General features: G+C 52.7%; 3 protein-coding genes across 3 annotated transcripts; all 3 read right to left on the reverse strand.

The window, feature by feature from the left end:
• Positions 1–689: 689 nt before the first annotated feature.
• Positions 690–3,928, reverse strand: HMPREF1120_06317 (Ras family, other). Its single transcript, XM_009160518.1, has 4 exons — positions 2,934–3,928; positions 2,818–2,866; positions 2,304–2,761; positions 690–2,229 (listed from the first exon to the last, which is right to left on the reverse strand). Exons 1-4 carry the CDS (start codon positions 2,977–2,979, stop codon positions 1,991–1,993), a joined length of 792 nt encoding a protein of 263 aa, XP_009158766.1. The 5' UTR covers positions 2,980–3,928; the 3' UTR covers positions 690–1,990.
• A 2,610-nt stretch (positions 3,929–6,538) lies between these two features.
• HMPREF1120_06318 (GATA transcription factor LreA) lies at positions 6,539–12,103 on the reverse strand. The gene is made up of 5 exons (XM_009160519.1): positions 10,492–12,103; positions 10,306–10,442; positions 9,815–10,253; positions 8,395–9,749; positions 6,539–8,329 (listed from the first exon to the last, which is right to left on the reverse strand). The coding sequence occupies exons 1-5, from the start codon at positions 11,405–11,407 to the stop codon at positions 8,039–8,041; spliced, it is 3,138 nt and encodes a 1,045-aa protein (XP_009158767.1). The 5' UTR covers positions 11,408–12,103; the 3' UTR covers positions 6,539–8,038.
• A 571-nt stretch (positions 12,104–12,674) lies between these two features.
• On the reverse strand, positions 12,675–16,092 carry HMPREF1120_06319 (uncharacterized protein). Its single transcript, XM_009160520.1, has 3 exons — positions 15,436–16,092; positions 13,414–15,382; positions 12,675–13,362 (listed from the first exon to the last, which is right to left on the reverse strand). The coding sequence occupies exons 2-3, from the start codon at positions 15,081–15,083 to the stop codon at positions 13,113–13,115; spliced, it is 1,920 nt and encodes a 639-aa protein (XP_009158768.1). The 5' UTR covers positions 15,084–15,382; positions 15,436–16,092; the 3' UTR covers positions 12,675–13,112.
• Positions 16,093–16,446: the final 354 nt, after the last annotated feature.

Below are 16,446 nucleotides of genomic sequence, written 5' to 3' on the forward strand. Positions count from 1 at the left end.
GCCCTTGCAAGCGAACTTGGCCTTGTCGAGCCAGGTCGCTAGCAAGACAGGATGGGAAGACGAAAGTCGTCCTGGCCGGCGTTGATTCGCTATCGTGAGGCTAAAATAGGATGAGTAAGTACTGACGCATAAATGTAGTATCTGATGGGTCAAATCAGTGGCGGTGGACTATTCGCTTTGGAACTCGCGGTCAATATCGATGGTATTGTATTGGAATCAGCTTTTCGATTGACAGTCCGCCAGGAAGAATTACGGATGTGGGGCGCCGCAGGGTCGGGTCACACCATGATATACATTCACACCGTAACTCAGCATGGATTAGGCGTTTTTTGTCGGCAGCATGGTTCGGGGTTTCTTTTTTGGAATTCTGGTCCAGCGAGCGAGCGGGTACTCCAGAAAAAAGATGTTGTTTTTGAGATGGAGCATGGGGCGAATCGATGATGGTCGTCGGACTAGGTATCTTTGGACTTTGGACTTGGGAATGGGAATGGGATGGGGACTACTACTACTACTTCTACTAACCCTTTGGGTCTTGTTTCAATTTTTCAATTTTCTCTTCTTGGGCGGTGAAGGGGATATCACACACGACACACACATAGATAGACGTTTTGTCTGTTGTGTGGGGACCCCCCTAGCTGTTAGGCGATATCCGATAGTGATAGGGACAGGGATAGGAATAGGGATAGGGATCCTGATACTGATTGATACCAACTGACCTGATTTTTTCGGTACTTAGAGTACGATCGATGCCTTCCTGTTGATTCTGTACTAGGTACTCCTTGTACCAAGCTCATAACTCTACGAACACATGGGACACATATTATGGTGCCCATGTATAAGGATACTTACTCGTACGAGGAAGAACACGTATCAGCTACATATCCGCATACAAGGTACGTAAAGTACCTACCTAGGTATATGTATGCCCATGTAATAACAGATACTTAGGTATATAGATAGAGATACTGTAAGATAGATATGGTTCCGTCTGCTTTTCCGATCGCCAAACGCAGCAAAAAAAGATTGTTTAACATAGACATAAACATAAACACTGTCTAACGAATCAATCGCCTGCTTATTTGGATCAGAGGAAATCACAAAGGTATAGACGGTACGGCAGGTAGGTAGGGTGATAGATCAAAAAACATCAAGTGAGGCAGCCATTTCATTCACCAGCTTGTTCCTGTCCCCTGTCCATTCCTTGCCGAGAGTCCCGTGGATGCCGGCAGCGGTGGTAGTGTAGGTAGGTACGGATTCTGCACTTGGCGCCAGTCCAGCAGAACACACTGAAAAAAAACAAAAGATGGCGGGCGTTGTCGGAGACCGAAGCGCCAGTCAGTCAATCAACTCGAATGGTATTGCCGATGGATGTAGGAACCCATCCTCTGGCCAGTCCGGGGGGAAATAAATACAGGTCGGTCGTTGATCTTGTATCTCGGACGCGGTCAAGAGTCTCTCGAAACGGAAACTGGATTGATTCCCGGGTTCCGGTTCGTGGAGGGGCGGGTCCCTTTTGCTGCTCGCTCCGCAACTCGCAGGAATCGACTCAGATTGTTGTGGGGAGGGAGGGCCCGATTCCAGGTATCCTGTTCAGCTCGGCTAAGTTCGGCAGGGCAACTTGAGTGGTGGATGGATGCTAAAGTATATATATCCGGATGGCCTCCTCACCAGCCGACCTGATGGGCCGAATTCGAGCGAGGCAGCACACATCGTGGCGTGGCGTGGCTTGCCAAATAGGCTGATCGCCTTGGTGAATGCAATGTGATGACTGTAACTTCTCGTGTCCAAGGCAGCACCGGGTATGAGGGCGCTTTCGCATAGTATAAATACAGTCCCCGACTTTGAATGCTGACCACTCAATGCGACCAGGTCGAAGCCAGGACAGCGAACACAGTATATAGCCGCCCGTACTGTACAAGAGGACAAAGAAACCATGTGGCGAATATAAGCTCCCAAAATGGTTGGGTGCTGGTCTCTCTTTTGTTGTTCATCAGCCCTGACAGCAGAAAATCCGTTTCCACCATGGAACAGGAGGATTGTCATCGTCGAAACCGGACTTTTCGGCCATCGGTAGGGGAGTAGGACGCATAGAACTGGGAACTTGGGAAGCGCCGGCGCTGACGTTGGGAGTATGACCTTTAATGGAACCAAAGGGGGGATACTGAGGAGCCATTTCGGCGCCTGAGCCTTGTTGTTGTCTTCTGGCCTCGACGACCCGGCGAACAATCACTAAAAACAGTCAGTCTCTGCACAAACAGACAGCAGTGTTGGTGCTGTTGTGTGGCACAATGGGGTAACCGTACAAGCAAATGTCTCTTCAATATTGACCATTTCTCTGGCCGAAGTCTCCATGAACCCACAGCCTCTGCTCTTGGCCCAGTCCCAGCCGTACTTGCTGCTGACCACTCGGGCGTCCTTGAGATCACATTTGTTGCCTGCGATGATCTTGATCGGAGGGAATTTCCAGCCTTCTTCTCTTCGGCCGCGAACCTTGGGGCCTTTTTGTTGAAGTAGTCTCGAATTCTGCTCGAGTCGGTTTTCGGCCTCGATGTCGATCATGTCGAGAAACCACGTCAACCCTTCGAGAGAGGCGGCATTGGTGATGTCGTAGACAAGTAGAAAAGCGTCCGACTGTAGGTTGGACGCCGCCCACAGACTTCGATATTCTTCTTGGCCCGCGGTGTCGGTCAGTGAGAGGTGATAGTTGAGGCCGTCGATTGTGCGCGTGACCGAGTAAGAGTCCTCAATGGTGGGATCGTACCTACACGAGTTAGAAAGGACCAAATCCAGAACGGGTAAACATGGATCTCGACCTACTCTGACGTCCATTGTGATCGCACGAGCCGAAGCGTAATGGATGATTTACCTGCGAGCGCCCGACATCAGCATGCGACCGACCCAGAGGCATTGCGCCGATGGGGCTTCACACATACCGCATCCTCCATCCCCACAGATAGTGATAGAAATTTTATCTGCCATATCGCTCTGGGACTGGGCGAGACTGGTGTTCTTTCTGTACAAGCTCTTCGCCGATATGGTTCACTAGAAATCCGGGGAATGCGACAAGATATTAAGTATCTCTGCGATGACGATGCTAGACCCGAGATATGGAGTCGGCGCACGGACAAGTTCGCACAAGCGGCGGTTGTGACGGGAAAGGTCCTTGGCTCTTTTTCGTCGTCGGGACTGTGAATGGCGCCGGAAAAGGGAGTTCTTGCTTTTGCTTTTTCACAAGGGGGCGCAAGGGAGGGTCGGAATGCGCCAGTGGGCTGCACACGAGCACGGGTGCCAGTATAGATCCTGTATATGAGGCAATACCACTCAGAGAACAAGCGTTCAATTTCGATGGTCGGGCGCGGAGGGCGGCCGATTGAATGCAGGACCGCAGGTGTAGCAGAAGCGAGACGCCAGTTGCGCCAGGCCGTCACAAGATGCAGCGCGTGGAGTTTCGGGAGGCAGAGCGTCAGGAACGAAAATCGATGTCGCAGTAGAGGTCGGATGTGAAGCCAGAAAGATTCGCTTGCGAAATCGCCGATGGTCCAATGCTTGCAGTTGGTGTTTTTGAAGTGAGTATGCGTGGGATCTGATTTTTGTGCGCAATGCAGCAGAAAAAAGAGGATGAGGTGAGGTGAGGCTTGTCACAGGTCGTCAGATCAGTCATATGGCATATCGTCGATGCAGGGTTCGGGTTTGGGCAGCTTGGAATGGAGGACTCCCAAGGCCTGGAAGCCTGGTTCGCGGACAACGAGGGCGAGCGACGGTGACGGCGGCGGACGCGGGACCCAGTGGAGGCAGATGCCAACAGGGGGCCGCAGAGATACGAACTTCAACAGAGGGAGAGAGGCAGAGACAGGGAACAAGTGTCCCAGAGTCCAGGCGAGGGAGGGGCGGTGGAACTGCGTAGTCTAGTAGATCGTGGTGCAACATTGCATTATTTATCATCGATGTTGGGTATCTACTGTAACGAAGGAGAAAGTAAGGGACAAGAGCAGGGTATTCTCCGGTCATCCAGACGGTCAGCGTAACATCATCCATACTGACTTGGAAGCTCCCCTTATACACCATCTACGAGTATTTGAATATCGTACTGGAGCAGGAACAGCAGGTGTCTGGGGAAAGAATTGTGCAGTACTAGTAGTAGCAGGTGTTCGGTCCTCTGTGAGGTACCTACAGTAGCACTGCGTGTACCACCGTAGGCGGCGTCCACGGCCACTGGAGCTCGGAGAGACAGAAGCCAAACCTCCTGGTCGGGACCATGTCTTCGCCACAAGTTCCCAGCCATCACCCTCTGAAACACCACCGCCGCCACTACCGCCGCGGCACCGGCCCAAAAGGAAACGGCGCTGAAGAAAAAGTTGATCGTAGTTGATCGTCGTGGTTGGGCATCAAGATTCGAGCAAAAGCAGATCATGAGACCTTGTTTCCTACGATGCTGCACTGCAGGTGACCATCAACCGTGGAACTGACATGCTACCACCAACATTGAGGCATACAGTTGTAGTATAGTAGATGAACAGAGGCTCGTTAGGCATATCCGGGCACCTATGCGTGGTTGCTTCTAGGCAACTTCAAGGCGTACTACTAGTAGTATTTTGATGCCTTGGAGCCTGACCCGGGGAGCCACAGCCAAGGGACAGGGCAAGATCACATCCCCTGCAACGTATGTTGCAGCGCTATAGAGATTGGATCTCGATACCTCAAGCCTCGCACATCTACAGTCCATACTGACGCCCTCTGTATTACTACCTACCTGAACAAAGTAGTTGTAGGTACTTGCTGGGGGAGGTGGTTCTCAAGGTGCAGTACCTAATTAAATCATGCTGGCTTCAAGCTGCTGCTACTGCTGGTTCATCTGCATCGCGAATGTTGCACACTCACAGTGACTTGCGACCCAGCTGGACATTATCACTTCCGCCATGATCTTTTGTCCAAAAGCCGATTGACTCAAGTCTCCATCAAGAATGCGAGCAAGCTCTCTTTCGCCCACTCCAAAAAGCGAGACACCACCCTGCATGCTTCATCATCTTGCTTTTCGAACAAGACCGACCGCAGCAATGGCCCCACCATTCTATTTTGCCTGTTCCTCGAATCTGATCCCTCACTGATCTCAAACACTTTCAGTATCTAAACTGAGCAGCTGGAGGTGTGTGTGGGTTCAGAGCCGAGAGTGTGTCCAGTACGGATGTCCTCCAAGTGCTGAATATGCGCCAACCTGCTTGCTGGCCAGCTGCTACAGTCTTTCCCAATCATATCAGAACAAATAATTTGCACCAGCAAGACCGGCACCCAGGCTATTTTGTCCCTGATGTTGTCTCTCTGCCAACATTGCTGATCACCGTACACGAACATGGCCCCTCAGAACAGACGCATTGTCTTGCTACCTGTAAAAACTACACTCTTGGGCCATTATTTGGTACCTTTTTTGGGATCCATAAGCGCGGCGACAACAATATCAGCCCTCTCACTGGCGCTCAGAGTCCACAGCAATGTTCCCAAACAGGCCGTGGATTCTTTCACTGGCAGATCTGCCGCCAGACTTCAGCCTCGACCGGGCCTCAACCTCACTCTGACACCTGGGGTTCCAGAGCTGTTGACGCCCGCCTGGGGAGCCTGCGTAGCCAAAGGCATACACCGAACGACCTCCGCCACACCTTTTACATGATGAACGTCTTAGATACTACCTGGCGCTCGAGAAGAGGGCCCTTAAGAAGGTCAATGATACTAACAAACCATGCACCGCCCACAGGTGAGTGAGGTGACCAAGTAAGTGTCCATAGCAAGATAAAAAGCACAACATCAGCCAACTCCTCCCAGTCGAGGTCTCTTTCTCAATCCACACTCTACACCTTCGCAAGTCTTTCTCTCCATCGCCCGAACTTCTCAAATTCTGGCAACATCATCTTCGCGGTCTTAAAACTCTCGAGTCAATCGTGTCTACCGATCGATCCGTTGTTTCGTCTCCCATAACACCACGACAAAGGCACCCAATCCAGCAACTATGCAAACCCACCCCCTCGCCTCAATCACCCTGATCGTCACGACGTTCATCCTCCTACTGAGCCCATTGATTTCCGGAGCCCCAGCCCCAGCTCCAGGACCGAACCCAAACCCAAACCCAAACCCGGTCCTTGTCGAACGAATCTGCCAGGTCGCCCAGCCCGGCCAGCCCTGCACCAACATTGACGGCGTACCGTCCTGCAACAACGATTACCTGTCCATTGTACGTTTGATCTCTTTTGTTGTCTGGCCTCGAGGGACGCCGTCTTTCTTGCCGATATACTCATCAACATCCCATAGCTCTACTGCGTCTCCCCCGGAGTCTGGCAACTCGGCCACCAATGCGGCAACCTCGAGCTCTGCCAGTGTACCGACGGCATCCCCAACTGCGGATAACCTGGGAGTGCATGGTACCCTACCACCATCAGTCATGCAGGCCAGTGCTAGCCAGGACCATGAAAGAGAAAGGGAAAAAGCACGGAGCCCCTCTTGACTAGCTATCTATCGTGATGCCAAAACGAAAGAGAGAGATCGTATATTCTCCGACTGTTTCAATATTTGTATATAGGTAGACACAATGTGTTTGCACTGCATGTGGAATGGTGGGACGATGACCAGAGAGAAAGGTAAGGATCCTCGCGACGTGCTTACTGTATATCGAAATATATCCACATATGTCCACAATCTAGACAACTACACCCACAAGTGAATATGCCAGGAACTTCGAGGATATGTCCGAAATATAGTTGTCAACCCGAATCGATGGATAATATATGATCAATTCGATAAATGGACTTCGTCCAGCCCCCGGTCTCAGCCCTCATCCATCTCGGGGCATGCAGGAGGTAGGTAGCTTAGATATAGACACCGTAGCTCGACCCCGTCGTTGCATCAAACTGCAACGGAAGAACAAGTTCCAAGGTATATCCTCCCCTGAGTCGAACAGAGCAAAGAGAGAACAAAGAAACACGACAAATAAGCTCTCGGCTCCAAGGCCCCCTCCTGCCCGAACCCGTCTCATCCTCGCAGCGTGCCGTCTGAATAAATTTCATGCCCTTTCTCATATTTGTTTCGTAACCGTGGTCGTGTGCGTGGTCGTTAACTGTACCTAATGACTGAATAACTGACAATCCGCGCAAACACCCAGACTATGCATAAACCCCAAAATCCCATCATGTCATCCAGAAAGCACCATCGCCCTCCAAAGAAAAAAAAAAGACTTCTCGAGCTCGACCTCATGATGCAAACTCGCATACACCTCATGTCTTCTTCATCGATAATGGCCAGTTTCTTCAACATGTCGTCATGCATTGTAAGATGGACACAAAAGACACACATGTATGTATATCACATGGCTTTCTGGACCGCTCCGGAGGAGATCTGGGCTTCCCAAGGCAGCGCTCGGGTGAGTATGAACCACCCGAGATACCATGAGTTCCATGCCTATTGCCAGAAATAGTATCGCACGGCTTTCTGTTGGGATCGCGACAACCGCTAAAGACAAACTGAGATGCGAATGCAAGTGTTCCGTCAATTTGGACTCTCTGAAAGCCAGACGTGGCTGTACCCGGGCCACATCAGGGGAATCCCTGCAAAAGCCTCAACAGGGTTCGGTTTCGGTGTCGGCTCCGTCGAAAGGCCGTTATTTCAATGTCCAGGCAGCTGCAACAATTTGCCGCGGGTTGTGCACCGAGCCAGCAGTGCTCATCTCATTTTATGCTGAGACCGATTAGATCTGTTATCGCACAATATCCCTTGCAAAGTTGCACAATCGGTGACACGGCCCTGTGAGAACGAGAACAAATCGTAAGTAGTTCGTATGACAGTCGATGTCGGGACATTCATGGACCCCTTTGAGATGATAAATGGCAGTATGGTGATACACGAAGTGATCGACCCTCTCGCCCACCCGGGTCATCGTGTCTCGATACATTCATCGAAGCTGGACTGTGGGTAGTTCACGCCCTTTCAAGTGAGTTCAAGTCCTGCCCAGCTGCGAAAACTTGGACAATCCTCCTTTCAGAATGGAGGGAGGGTCTGTTCAAGTTGGCAACACCGTTGGATGTGGGGGTTCTTCAGCCTCTTCGATCTTAGGAGGCATTGTCCCTCGCCATGGATCTCGGTCATCTTTCTCTTGGTCCTTGGGAACCGTGGTGGCAGGACCAGTCGCACCAGAGGATACTTCCTGGTTGGTACCGTTGACTGTGGCTGGCGATTTGCCCCCCTTAACATCGACATTGTTCGTGACGGGTGCCTGGGCGGGGACGGCGGGCTTTGAACCTTTCTCGCTCTGAGCGACACTGCTAGTCTTCCTGGGAGAAACTCGGCCGTTCTGCAATTTTAGGCACCAGGTTAGCCATGGTCAAGACACGGTCGACCTAACGTCAATCTGCTTACCTGTTTGGCCCACCTAAGGCCACAGCTGTTACACAGGTCACGTTTCCCACTAGGACCTCGTCTCCATTCGGGGGTCACCCGCGTGTGACAGTTGGCGCAATCCTTTTCCAGCTGTCCCAGCCCTTTTCTCCTCTTGCGCTTCTTCCTACGACTCAGCAAGATCTGCAGCTCCTCGGCCAATATCCGATTCTGGCGCTCCATTTGTCGGAGTTCGAATTGCCAACTCGAACTCCGCGTCGTCTTGAGCTCGTCAAACAGGTTATCTTCGGAATTCAAGGCATCGTCCTGGTTGCCTAGCGTCAGACCGTGACCACCCGCTTGTGTCACGGCGTTGCCATGGCCAGCCAGCGGTTGGCCGTCGGGCGATATAGATGTCGATGAACTATTGGTCCCTGTACCCGAAGACAACCCAGATCCCAAAAATGTCTGTACAGTCGAGGTCGATGACGAACTGTGGGATTTCTGGTTGAGCAGGGCTGTCCGGGTCAGTTTCAACAAGCGCGTCTGCGCCAGCAGAAATGTGGGCTTGAACCCTGGTCGAGCATCGCCTGGATAAATAGTGGTCTGCGCATGCAGAACTTGGCCTCGTCTGTTCAGGAGGTCATGCTTGAAATTTACCTTCTCTCCCGTTCGGGCCACTTCAAGTGCCCGCGAGAATTCCCGCTTCGAGTCCGGTCGCATCAGAGCCTGCAGGCTGGTTCCCACCAGGTCCTCGGGCATCCGGTCCAACATGACTCGGGACGTGGACGAGACGTGCAAAAACATCCCCGACGTCGAGATCTTAGACCACAGCTCGCTTTCTCCCAGGTTTTCTTCCGCCGCGAGTTCTGAACGATCAAGGGCATAGACTGGCCTCTCGCGCCCCACAAGGATGATGCATTTTTTCCCCTTCCCTTGTTCGGTATGCAGCCCGCCGTGTGCCTCGAACCAGGTATAGCCGCTGAATTTCCGGCGGATTCGGTACACCACATTGACCGGAGCACCATTCGACGAATCCTTCAATTCTCGAGTCACTGGGACAATATCACTGGGATGGCATACGGACGACAAAGCCACGCCAACAAGCTCGCTCGCATCGTACTCCAACACCTTCCGACTGGCAGGGGACAAGTAAAGGAACAGGCCTTTCAACGAAAGAACGTGCACAACGTCATCGGCATTCTCCAACAGGATCTTGTCCCAAATGCGCCTCGAAAGGTCGGTCTCGCCCCGGCCAATCGAACTCAATACCTTGGAAACTTCGTCCCTGGGGATTGTCTGGCCAATTTCTTGTAGAGCCTGGCTTGGATCGGGAGGCGCTGGCAGCGCGTATGCGGGGAGTGAGCCTCTATTGTAGTTGATCGCATAACTACCGTCTGGTGCAGACCATGTCAGTAACTTCGATCTTAGGAAAAATGTCCATACACTGGAAAGCTCATACCTGGATTGCGGCCTGAGACGGAGTTCGGTTGCTCGACGAGATCCACCTGAAACCCGACATAGAACTTGTAATCGTCCGAGTCGAATTGGATCGGGATCATGGTGAGGAGATTCATAAACGGTTGTCCGCCTTTCCGATAGTTGATCAGACTCAATTGGGCTTCTGCTCGTTTACTGATTTGGTTTTTGAGATACAGAACTGAGCTGTCATCGACGTATTTTCTCTTCATACCCGGCCGTACTTTGCCATCAGGGGACTGTAGAAAACGGCAATTTCGACCTAGGATTTCATGCTTTGTATAGCCTGTTAATCTCTCAAACATCTCGGAACAATACACAATCGGTAGATCGAATTTTTCGATGTCGCACACGACAAAAGCGCAGGACAAATCCACTGGACCAATGTTGATTTCGGGCCTGGGCCTCGTCGCAACGCGCATCTACATTGTGATTAGCCTCGCTCGACTGTGGTTGACCAGGGGAATTGCATACCAAAACACCAAGCATGTCAAATCCACTGGAGGAATATGCGTTGGCATACTTCGCTAGAGGCTGATGAGGGCCTTGCATTGGAGCGGTGTGTGGCAGGGCAGCTTGGTTTGTTGGACACGAAGTTTGAGGTATATCGGCTGTTCGACATTAGTTTCCGATGATGGAGGGACTTTCATTGTACAATACCATTCGCGGGAAAGGGGGACGGAACATCCACCGAAAGACTCCTGGATGAAGCATGGCCGGGGGAAGCTATTGCTTGAGCAGGACCTCCTCCTGACATTGTGACAGTGGCTGAAATGGAGTGTTGCCCCTGCAACGATTGTGCCGGGTGATGGAGAGATTGTGGTATTGATGACATGGTCTGTGGTATGCTTGCCATATGATTATGAACCAGTGGGCTCATTGACCCACCACCTGGATCATGACCGGTTCGTGGATACGGTATCGAGAAGGCCTGGTCTATCGGAGAAGCATTGAACACAGGCTCCTGGATCGGGCCAGCGTGCATGTTCATGCTAGTCACGGCGCCACCCAGAGCATCAAAATCCATGGACATGTCCATGGTCATATCCATTCCCGTAGGCATGTAAGCGGCCGAGGGTTCAACACCAATTGAAGTGCTGGCCATGATAACGGGGTTATAGGGAGCATCAAAGTCGGACTGCATCTGAGAAAAGCGCGCGGTAAGGGACAAGTGCTCGCGAGAGCGAATTCTTCGAGGATCGAGGGGCTTCTGCATCGGCAGCATGTCGGGGTTCGCATTCGGCATGGCCAGCGACGGGTCAGTTTGTTGGGGATCAAACTGAAAATCGGCGAAGTCACTGTCGATCGACGAGGTGAACTCGAGCATAGAGGCTCTTCGGTTCCGATCCGGAGCAAGCTGAGGATATTGATGTTGAAAGGTGTGTCGTCTGCGCATCAGTTCCTCGCTGTTCTGATTGACGATCTGGTGGAGATTCTGTGGCTGACCCAGTCCTGTGGGAGCCATATTGCCGGAAACCATGGCATTCATCGGGTCATCCTGCGCATAGCCGTCCATGGTCTGTGGCGGATTGACCGCGGTATACGGCTGCCCATAAAAACCTTGCGAGCCATCCATGATCGCTCAATATTATCCGTGTGTCCGTCCGCCTGATTGTCTGGACTCAGTTTCACCGCCGCTCCGACAATTGCGCAGAGCAACCGCCGACAGAAGTCGGGAGGAAGAAAGGTGTTCTGTGGAATCGACAATTGCACTTAGCATGGGTTCGTCCGTGTATGTAGTGGGAGAGTGCGGTGCCCCGGGCGTGGCATTGCTGTCGCAAGGATACTGCACGTCGCCCGAAAAAATCGAAGACCGGTAGAATACACGAACATGAAATCGAGAAGTTTAGGAGAGCACACGTTGTTCGAGGCAGCAGATCGTAAGAGCGTGGCGATGGGATGATGGCGATAAGCAGAGCCGTTGGAACGTGATACAGAGGGTCGAAGGCGGTAGTGGTGATGGTGAAGAAGTCGGTAGGTGTAGCGCAGGCGAGGTCTGGATTGGGGAATGCCGAAGGTGGTGAAGATTGGTCAGGAAAGGCACCTACACCACAATTGCAGGGTGTAAATGGCAGTACTGTACGTACTACGCGGTGCTAGCACGAGATAGGCGGTCACGGGCTGCTGGATGGCTTTTCTCGAGTCGTTCTACGCCCGAGATCCAGTGCAAGTTAGCAACCTCTACGACCTCAAGTTGAGATCCAGTTTAGCGAGGAGTAGCCTCTGGCCGAGGGTGCACGCTAGAATGAAGCTGTCTCCAGGGAGAGTGTTTGACAAGTCACAGGGGACTGAAGAACTGCTAGTCAGGGTACTACGCTTCTAGTCTATCGGCGGCAACAGTGCAGGCCAGTGTCAGGGCCATGGCAAATTGGACTAACGAGATATTTCCCATGCTGGAGACTTACTGAACGAAGACTAGTCCAGTGTCCCTAGAGACATTAGACTGGTCCGGTCGAGCAGAGTAATGTCGAGTACGATAGTTTGAAAATACCCCCGGAAGTGGTGTCCTGGTGGATGGCAAAAGATCCTATTGGATAAAGGCCTGATGTCGCCGTATTTCCCCTGGTATCACCACGGTACTGTCTCCAATATCCGCTCCTCCTGCAGCGCAGTGCTACCCGGACCACGGCATCGGCATACTCCGTACCAACAGCAGGGCTTACCCAACCCACCTGACGGTATTGCCCACTTCACGCCAGATCCAGGCGAGGGATCACCGTTGCTCAGGGTCCTCATTAGAGGCACTTTGCATCTGCAAAAAGCCACACGTAGCGATGTGCATACAGTCTGACGTTGAAAACCGGACACGCGGAAGTGGATTGGCAGATAATCCAAACGTCGGCCTGAAGATCAAAAAATTATTCTTCTGTTTGCCATCACTGGCACTGTTGAGCCTTTTATTCTATCGAAGCGGTGACCCACGCAGTACACAGAATACAGTAGACAACGCACACCACACCTAATAAGTTAGGTAGGTAGATGCTGTACTACTACTAGTGGTAGGAGGTCTAAAACACCCATTGCACAATGTGGGAATTACGCGACAGCCGGATAGGCTATCCGGTATCATGAGATCCTTTGCATGCAATACTGAAAACCAGCGCCCTCGTAGCATACAAATACTCCCCATGATATAGGGTAGGCAACGAATCAAGGGCAGCTTTGGACAACCACTTCCAGTCCATGAACAGTCACCAGTCCGTGCATGCTGCGCAACGACAACCACACACGCCATGCTTGCAGCAGGACTACAACACATGCCTGCACACCGAAGCGAGAGCTCAAGTGGGATAGGCCGTAGGTCGAGCCACCAGAGGAGCCATTTTCTCCCGCTGGAGCTTTTCCTTCTCCATCTGAGCACGTTCACTCTTGGTGATTCGAGGTTTGCGAGTAACTCCACCACCACGAGAGCCGGGTCCTCCGCCGCGCCCTGAGCCTCCTTCAGCAGCCGCCGCCCCTGCCCGGCCACCTCGAGAACCAGGGCCACCGCCTCGGCCACGGCCGCGGCCTCGCTTGATTGTTCCATCAGCCCTACGGTGAATAGTCAGTATGGTTAGAAAGTCGGGAAGTGGAAATACATACCGTTCCACAGCAGGTTTCTCGCCCTCGGGTACCAGGGGTCCACAGTAGACAAAGAAGCCATCCTTGCTCGCCGCTGCTTGTGCCTCCCAGAGTAGCTCGCTGTCATCGATGAATGGATCGTCTTGATTATATTCTTCAACTTTTCTTCGACGTCGACGCTTGGAGCCGGGCGCATCGGTGCCACTGTTTGCCGCCTCTGGGCCGCCATTGACTCCGGACATCGCTAAATCGCCGTCATGGTCGGAATCACGTTCAATGTCAACACTGAGATCGTCCTCACCGCTGTCGGCGCCAGATGTTCCGCCAAACTTGCTCCCTGACGCAGACCGCTCCAATGCAGCCCCGGCAGCAGCCACTTTGGCGAGGCGCTCTTTCTGAGCAGCTTGGCGCGGGTATAGAGCAGCGAAGCCGTACTTTTCCTCCGCCAAACGTGCGAAATTTATGACTCGGTTGTTGGGATCCTTAAGGTCAATATGCAGAACAATATTTGGCCCTTTCCCTGAACCCTTCGTAGCTCCATCATTGCTCGAGTCTCCGCCAAAGAGACTGGCCGAAAGAAGACCAGATCCTGGCGGTGCTGGAGGCGGTTGCTCTTTTGCTCGAGTCGGTTTGGGCGATGTCGCACGAGTAGGCGCTTCAGATATTGTCTTTTTAGGGGCTGCAGCCTTCTTGGCCTGCGCTGGTTCCAACGGAGCAGAGTCCAACTCCATCGAGGTCGACTTCCCCGGCGCAGGGGGCGAAGTCTTGGGTCTGCCATTGCTTTGGTAGTATGGCGTTTCTACATTGGTTTGCTGATTAACCGCTGTTGTCGAATGCTGGAGACTTGGTGCCGTCGGGTGGTCAATGATGCCCGATATGGCCGGAGACGTACTGGGGTTGAAGGTCGGTCTCGGTGGAGTGAGAGTGGGTTGAAGTGATGTTACAGAGGGCTGGGAAGATTCGAAGGGTCTGGTTACCGACCTGATGGGGTCATACATGGTGGTAGACCGTGGCGCGGGGGCATTGTTGGAAGTTGGCGTCGAAGGAGCGTAGTCATACTGGCGTTGGGAAGACATTTGAGCGCGCGCCGGAGAATCATGCATTGAACTCGTACCGCCCGTTTCTGTCGGCCTGGTGGCTCCATCGGAAGCACCGCCAAGCAGGGTGTGAGAGGCGAACAACACCGGTTGGACTAATGTCGAGGTTTGCAAACCCGTGCTCTCGGGCCGGCTGATTTCGATGGTGCTGTTGTCATCTCCTGGCTCCAATTTGAGCTTTTTGCGAGGTCCAATCGAAGCCGTGGAGGCGCCACGAGGACGACGATTCGTAGCACGTTCCTTCTTCTCTTTTGGTGGAGCTGGAGGAGCATTTGGATCTTTCTTCTTCCGTGGCTTATACGTGCGCTTGGCCGGTGGCTGCGACGGGAGGTCGGCGCTGGCAGCCAGACCGCCGCTGACGGTCATGGCGGGTGTGGCGGTGCGGTTGTCTTGGCGGGCTGCACCCGGTTGCAGTGTGGCTGGTGAAGCTGCAGATGCACCGACACTTGCAACACCAAAGTTCCCGGATGCGCCGCTATCGCGAGCTGCGTGGTTTGCTGTAAGATGACTGAGCGACCCTGGCGTGCTTTCGGCGTCGCTTGGAGGTGCACTCGACAGATCGTTGGATGAACTTCTTCCCTCCACCACCTCCATTTCGCTGGCCTAGTTTCCAATGATTAAGCCGCAGGCAAAGGACCAGTTTGCACAATCCGCACCAGCTGAGAAGTGTCCGGCGACAAGTTGCCGTGCAAAGGAGGAGAAGTTTGTGTGTGGATTAAAGAAGTCGTGTCTCTATGTAGGGGACGTGGTGTAGAGAGGCAGTGATTAATGGTGCCGATGACAATTGGTGAGAACGGTGAATAATAATTGCACAAAGTAGGCGGTAACCGTGAAGGTGAAATTGCGGCAGTGTGTGGTGGCTGCAGATCTCACAAAGGTTGAGAAGATGGCGACTACAAACAACATGGATGAGTTGGCGCTCGACCGGGTAGGCAACAAGACTTACAATGGTGCTCGAATGTGCCATGACAGAACCGGAGAACATCAAATTTGGCGAAACACCGCAGTGTCGAGAGAGTCTATCCCAAAGCCAGATGGGAGAGAGCTGAAGCGAGATCAAGAGTGGCAGAGGAGAAAAGACGAGGAGAGGGTTGAGAGAGAAACAACGAGGAGGAATAGTAGTTAGAGATATAAGTATTGTGGCAGGAAAGCAGAAACGGCGAAGAGGGCAACTAGGAGCTGCCCAGTCTATTATTGTTGACAAAGAGCAGGATTGAGAGGGGACGGGGACGGGGATGAATAGACCACAAGGACTAGTAAGGAACAATAGTACCGGCGTGACTGAACACAGGGCAAAGTGGATAAATAGTGAAGAAATAGTAATTAGGTCGCGGACGAGAAGGGAAGGGGACCGGGGAGGCAGCAGTCAGACGACATCAAACAGCGAGCGAACGAGATCAAGGGGGGAGCGCGACGGACGAGACGACTACCTGACCAAAGACCAGGCGAAGGGGATTCTGGAGGGGAGAGGAAGAGTTGAGCAAGCGACGAGACGGCAGACGCACCAGCGCAGTTCGTGGCGAGTGGATAATGGAATGGGAGAACTTGAAGCGAAGAAAAGGTGAACAGCCTGAGCGGACAGGGACCTGGGGATCGAGTGCAGTGCTGGCTGATGAGGATCATGATGTTGGCGCAGAACTGGAGGCAACCACCACAGGCACAGCACTACTACTACACGGACCCGATATGATCTGGGAGGTCGCCCGTTGAAAAGCAAGAAGTGGTAGAACAAGCAAATACGGCCATCGGAAACACCTGGTAGGCGGTAGCCACGTACAGTCCTAGTAGGCCCAGAAGCCACCGCCACCGCCTGGGGCTAGCGATCGCAACAAGCAAATTACTGGTATTCTCGTTATTCTCGGGAAAAATAGTGATATACCACGAATTGGGCTCCTGTTCACCCACCTCTACTTTCTGCCACTGCAACGTAACTGACGGCAGTGCCTATTCGATGGCC

The sequence above is a fragment of the Exophiala dermatitidis genome (assembly GCF_000230625.1).
Source record: "Exophiala dermatitidis NIH/UT8656 unplaced genomic scaffold supercont1.5, whole genome shotgun sequence".
Taxonomy (NCBI): domain Eukaryota; kingdom Fungi; phylum Ascomycota; class Eurotiomycetes; order Chaetothyriales; family Herpotrichiellaceae; genus Exophiala; species Exophiala dermatitidis.

Coding starts and splice junctions, on each gene's coding strand:
- HMPREF1120_06317 (XM_009160518.1), bottom strand. CDS start 2,979: ATGGCAGATAAAATTTCTATCACTATCTGTGGGGATGGAGGATGCG. Junction 2,867..2,933: donor CTGTGGGGATGGAGGATGCG/GTATGTGTGAAG, acceptor GGGCGCTCGCAG/GTAAATCATCCATTACGCTT. Junction 2,230..2,303: donor TATTGAAGAGACATTTGCTT/GTACGGTTACCC, acceptor GACTGTTTTTAG/TGATTGTTCGCCGGGTCGTC.
- HMPREF1120_06318 (XM_009160519.1), bottom strand. CDS start 11,407: ATGGATGGCTCGCAAGGTTTTTATGGGCAGCCGTATACCGCGGTCAAT. Junction 10,443..10,491: donor GTCCCCCTTTCCCGCGAATG/GTATTGTACAAT, acceptor AATGTCGAACAG/CCGATATACCTCAAACTTCG. Junction 8,330..8,394: donor GCCTTAGGTGGGCCAAACAG/GTAAGCAGATTG, acceptor CTAAAATTGCAG/AACGGCCGAGTTTCTCCCAG.
- HMPREF1120_06319 (XM_009160520.1), bottom strand. CDS start 15,083: ATGGAGGTGGTGGAGGGAAGAAGTTCATCCAACGATCTGTCGAGTGCA. Junction 13,363..13,413: donor GAGAAACCTGCTGTGGAACG/GTATGTATTTCC, acceptor TATTCACCGTAG/GGCTGATGGAACAATCAAGC.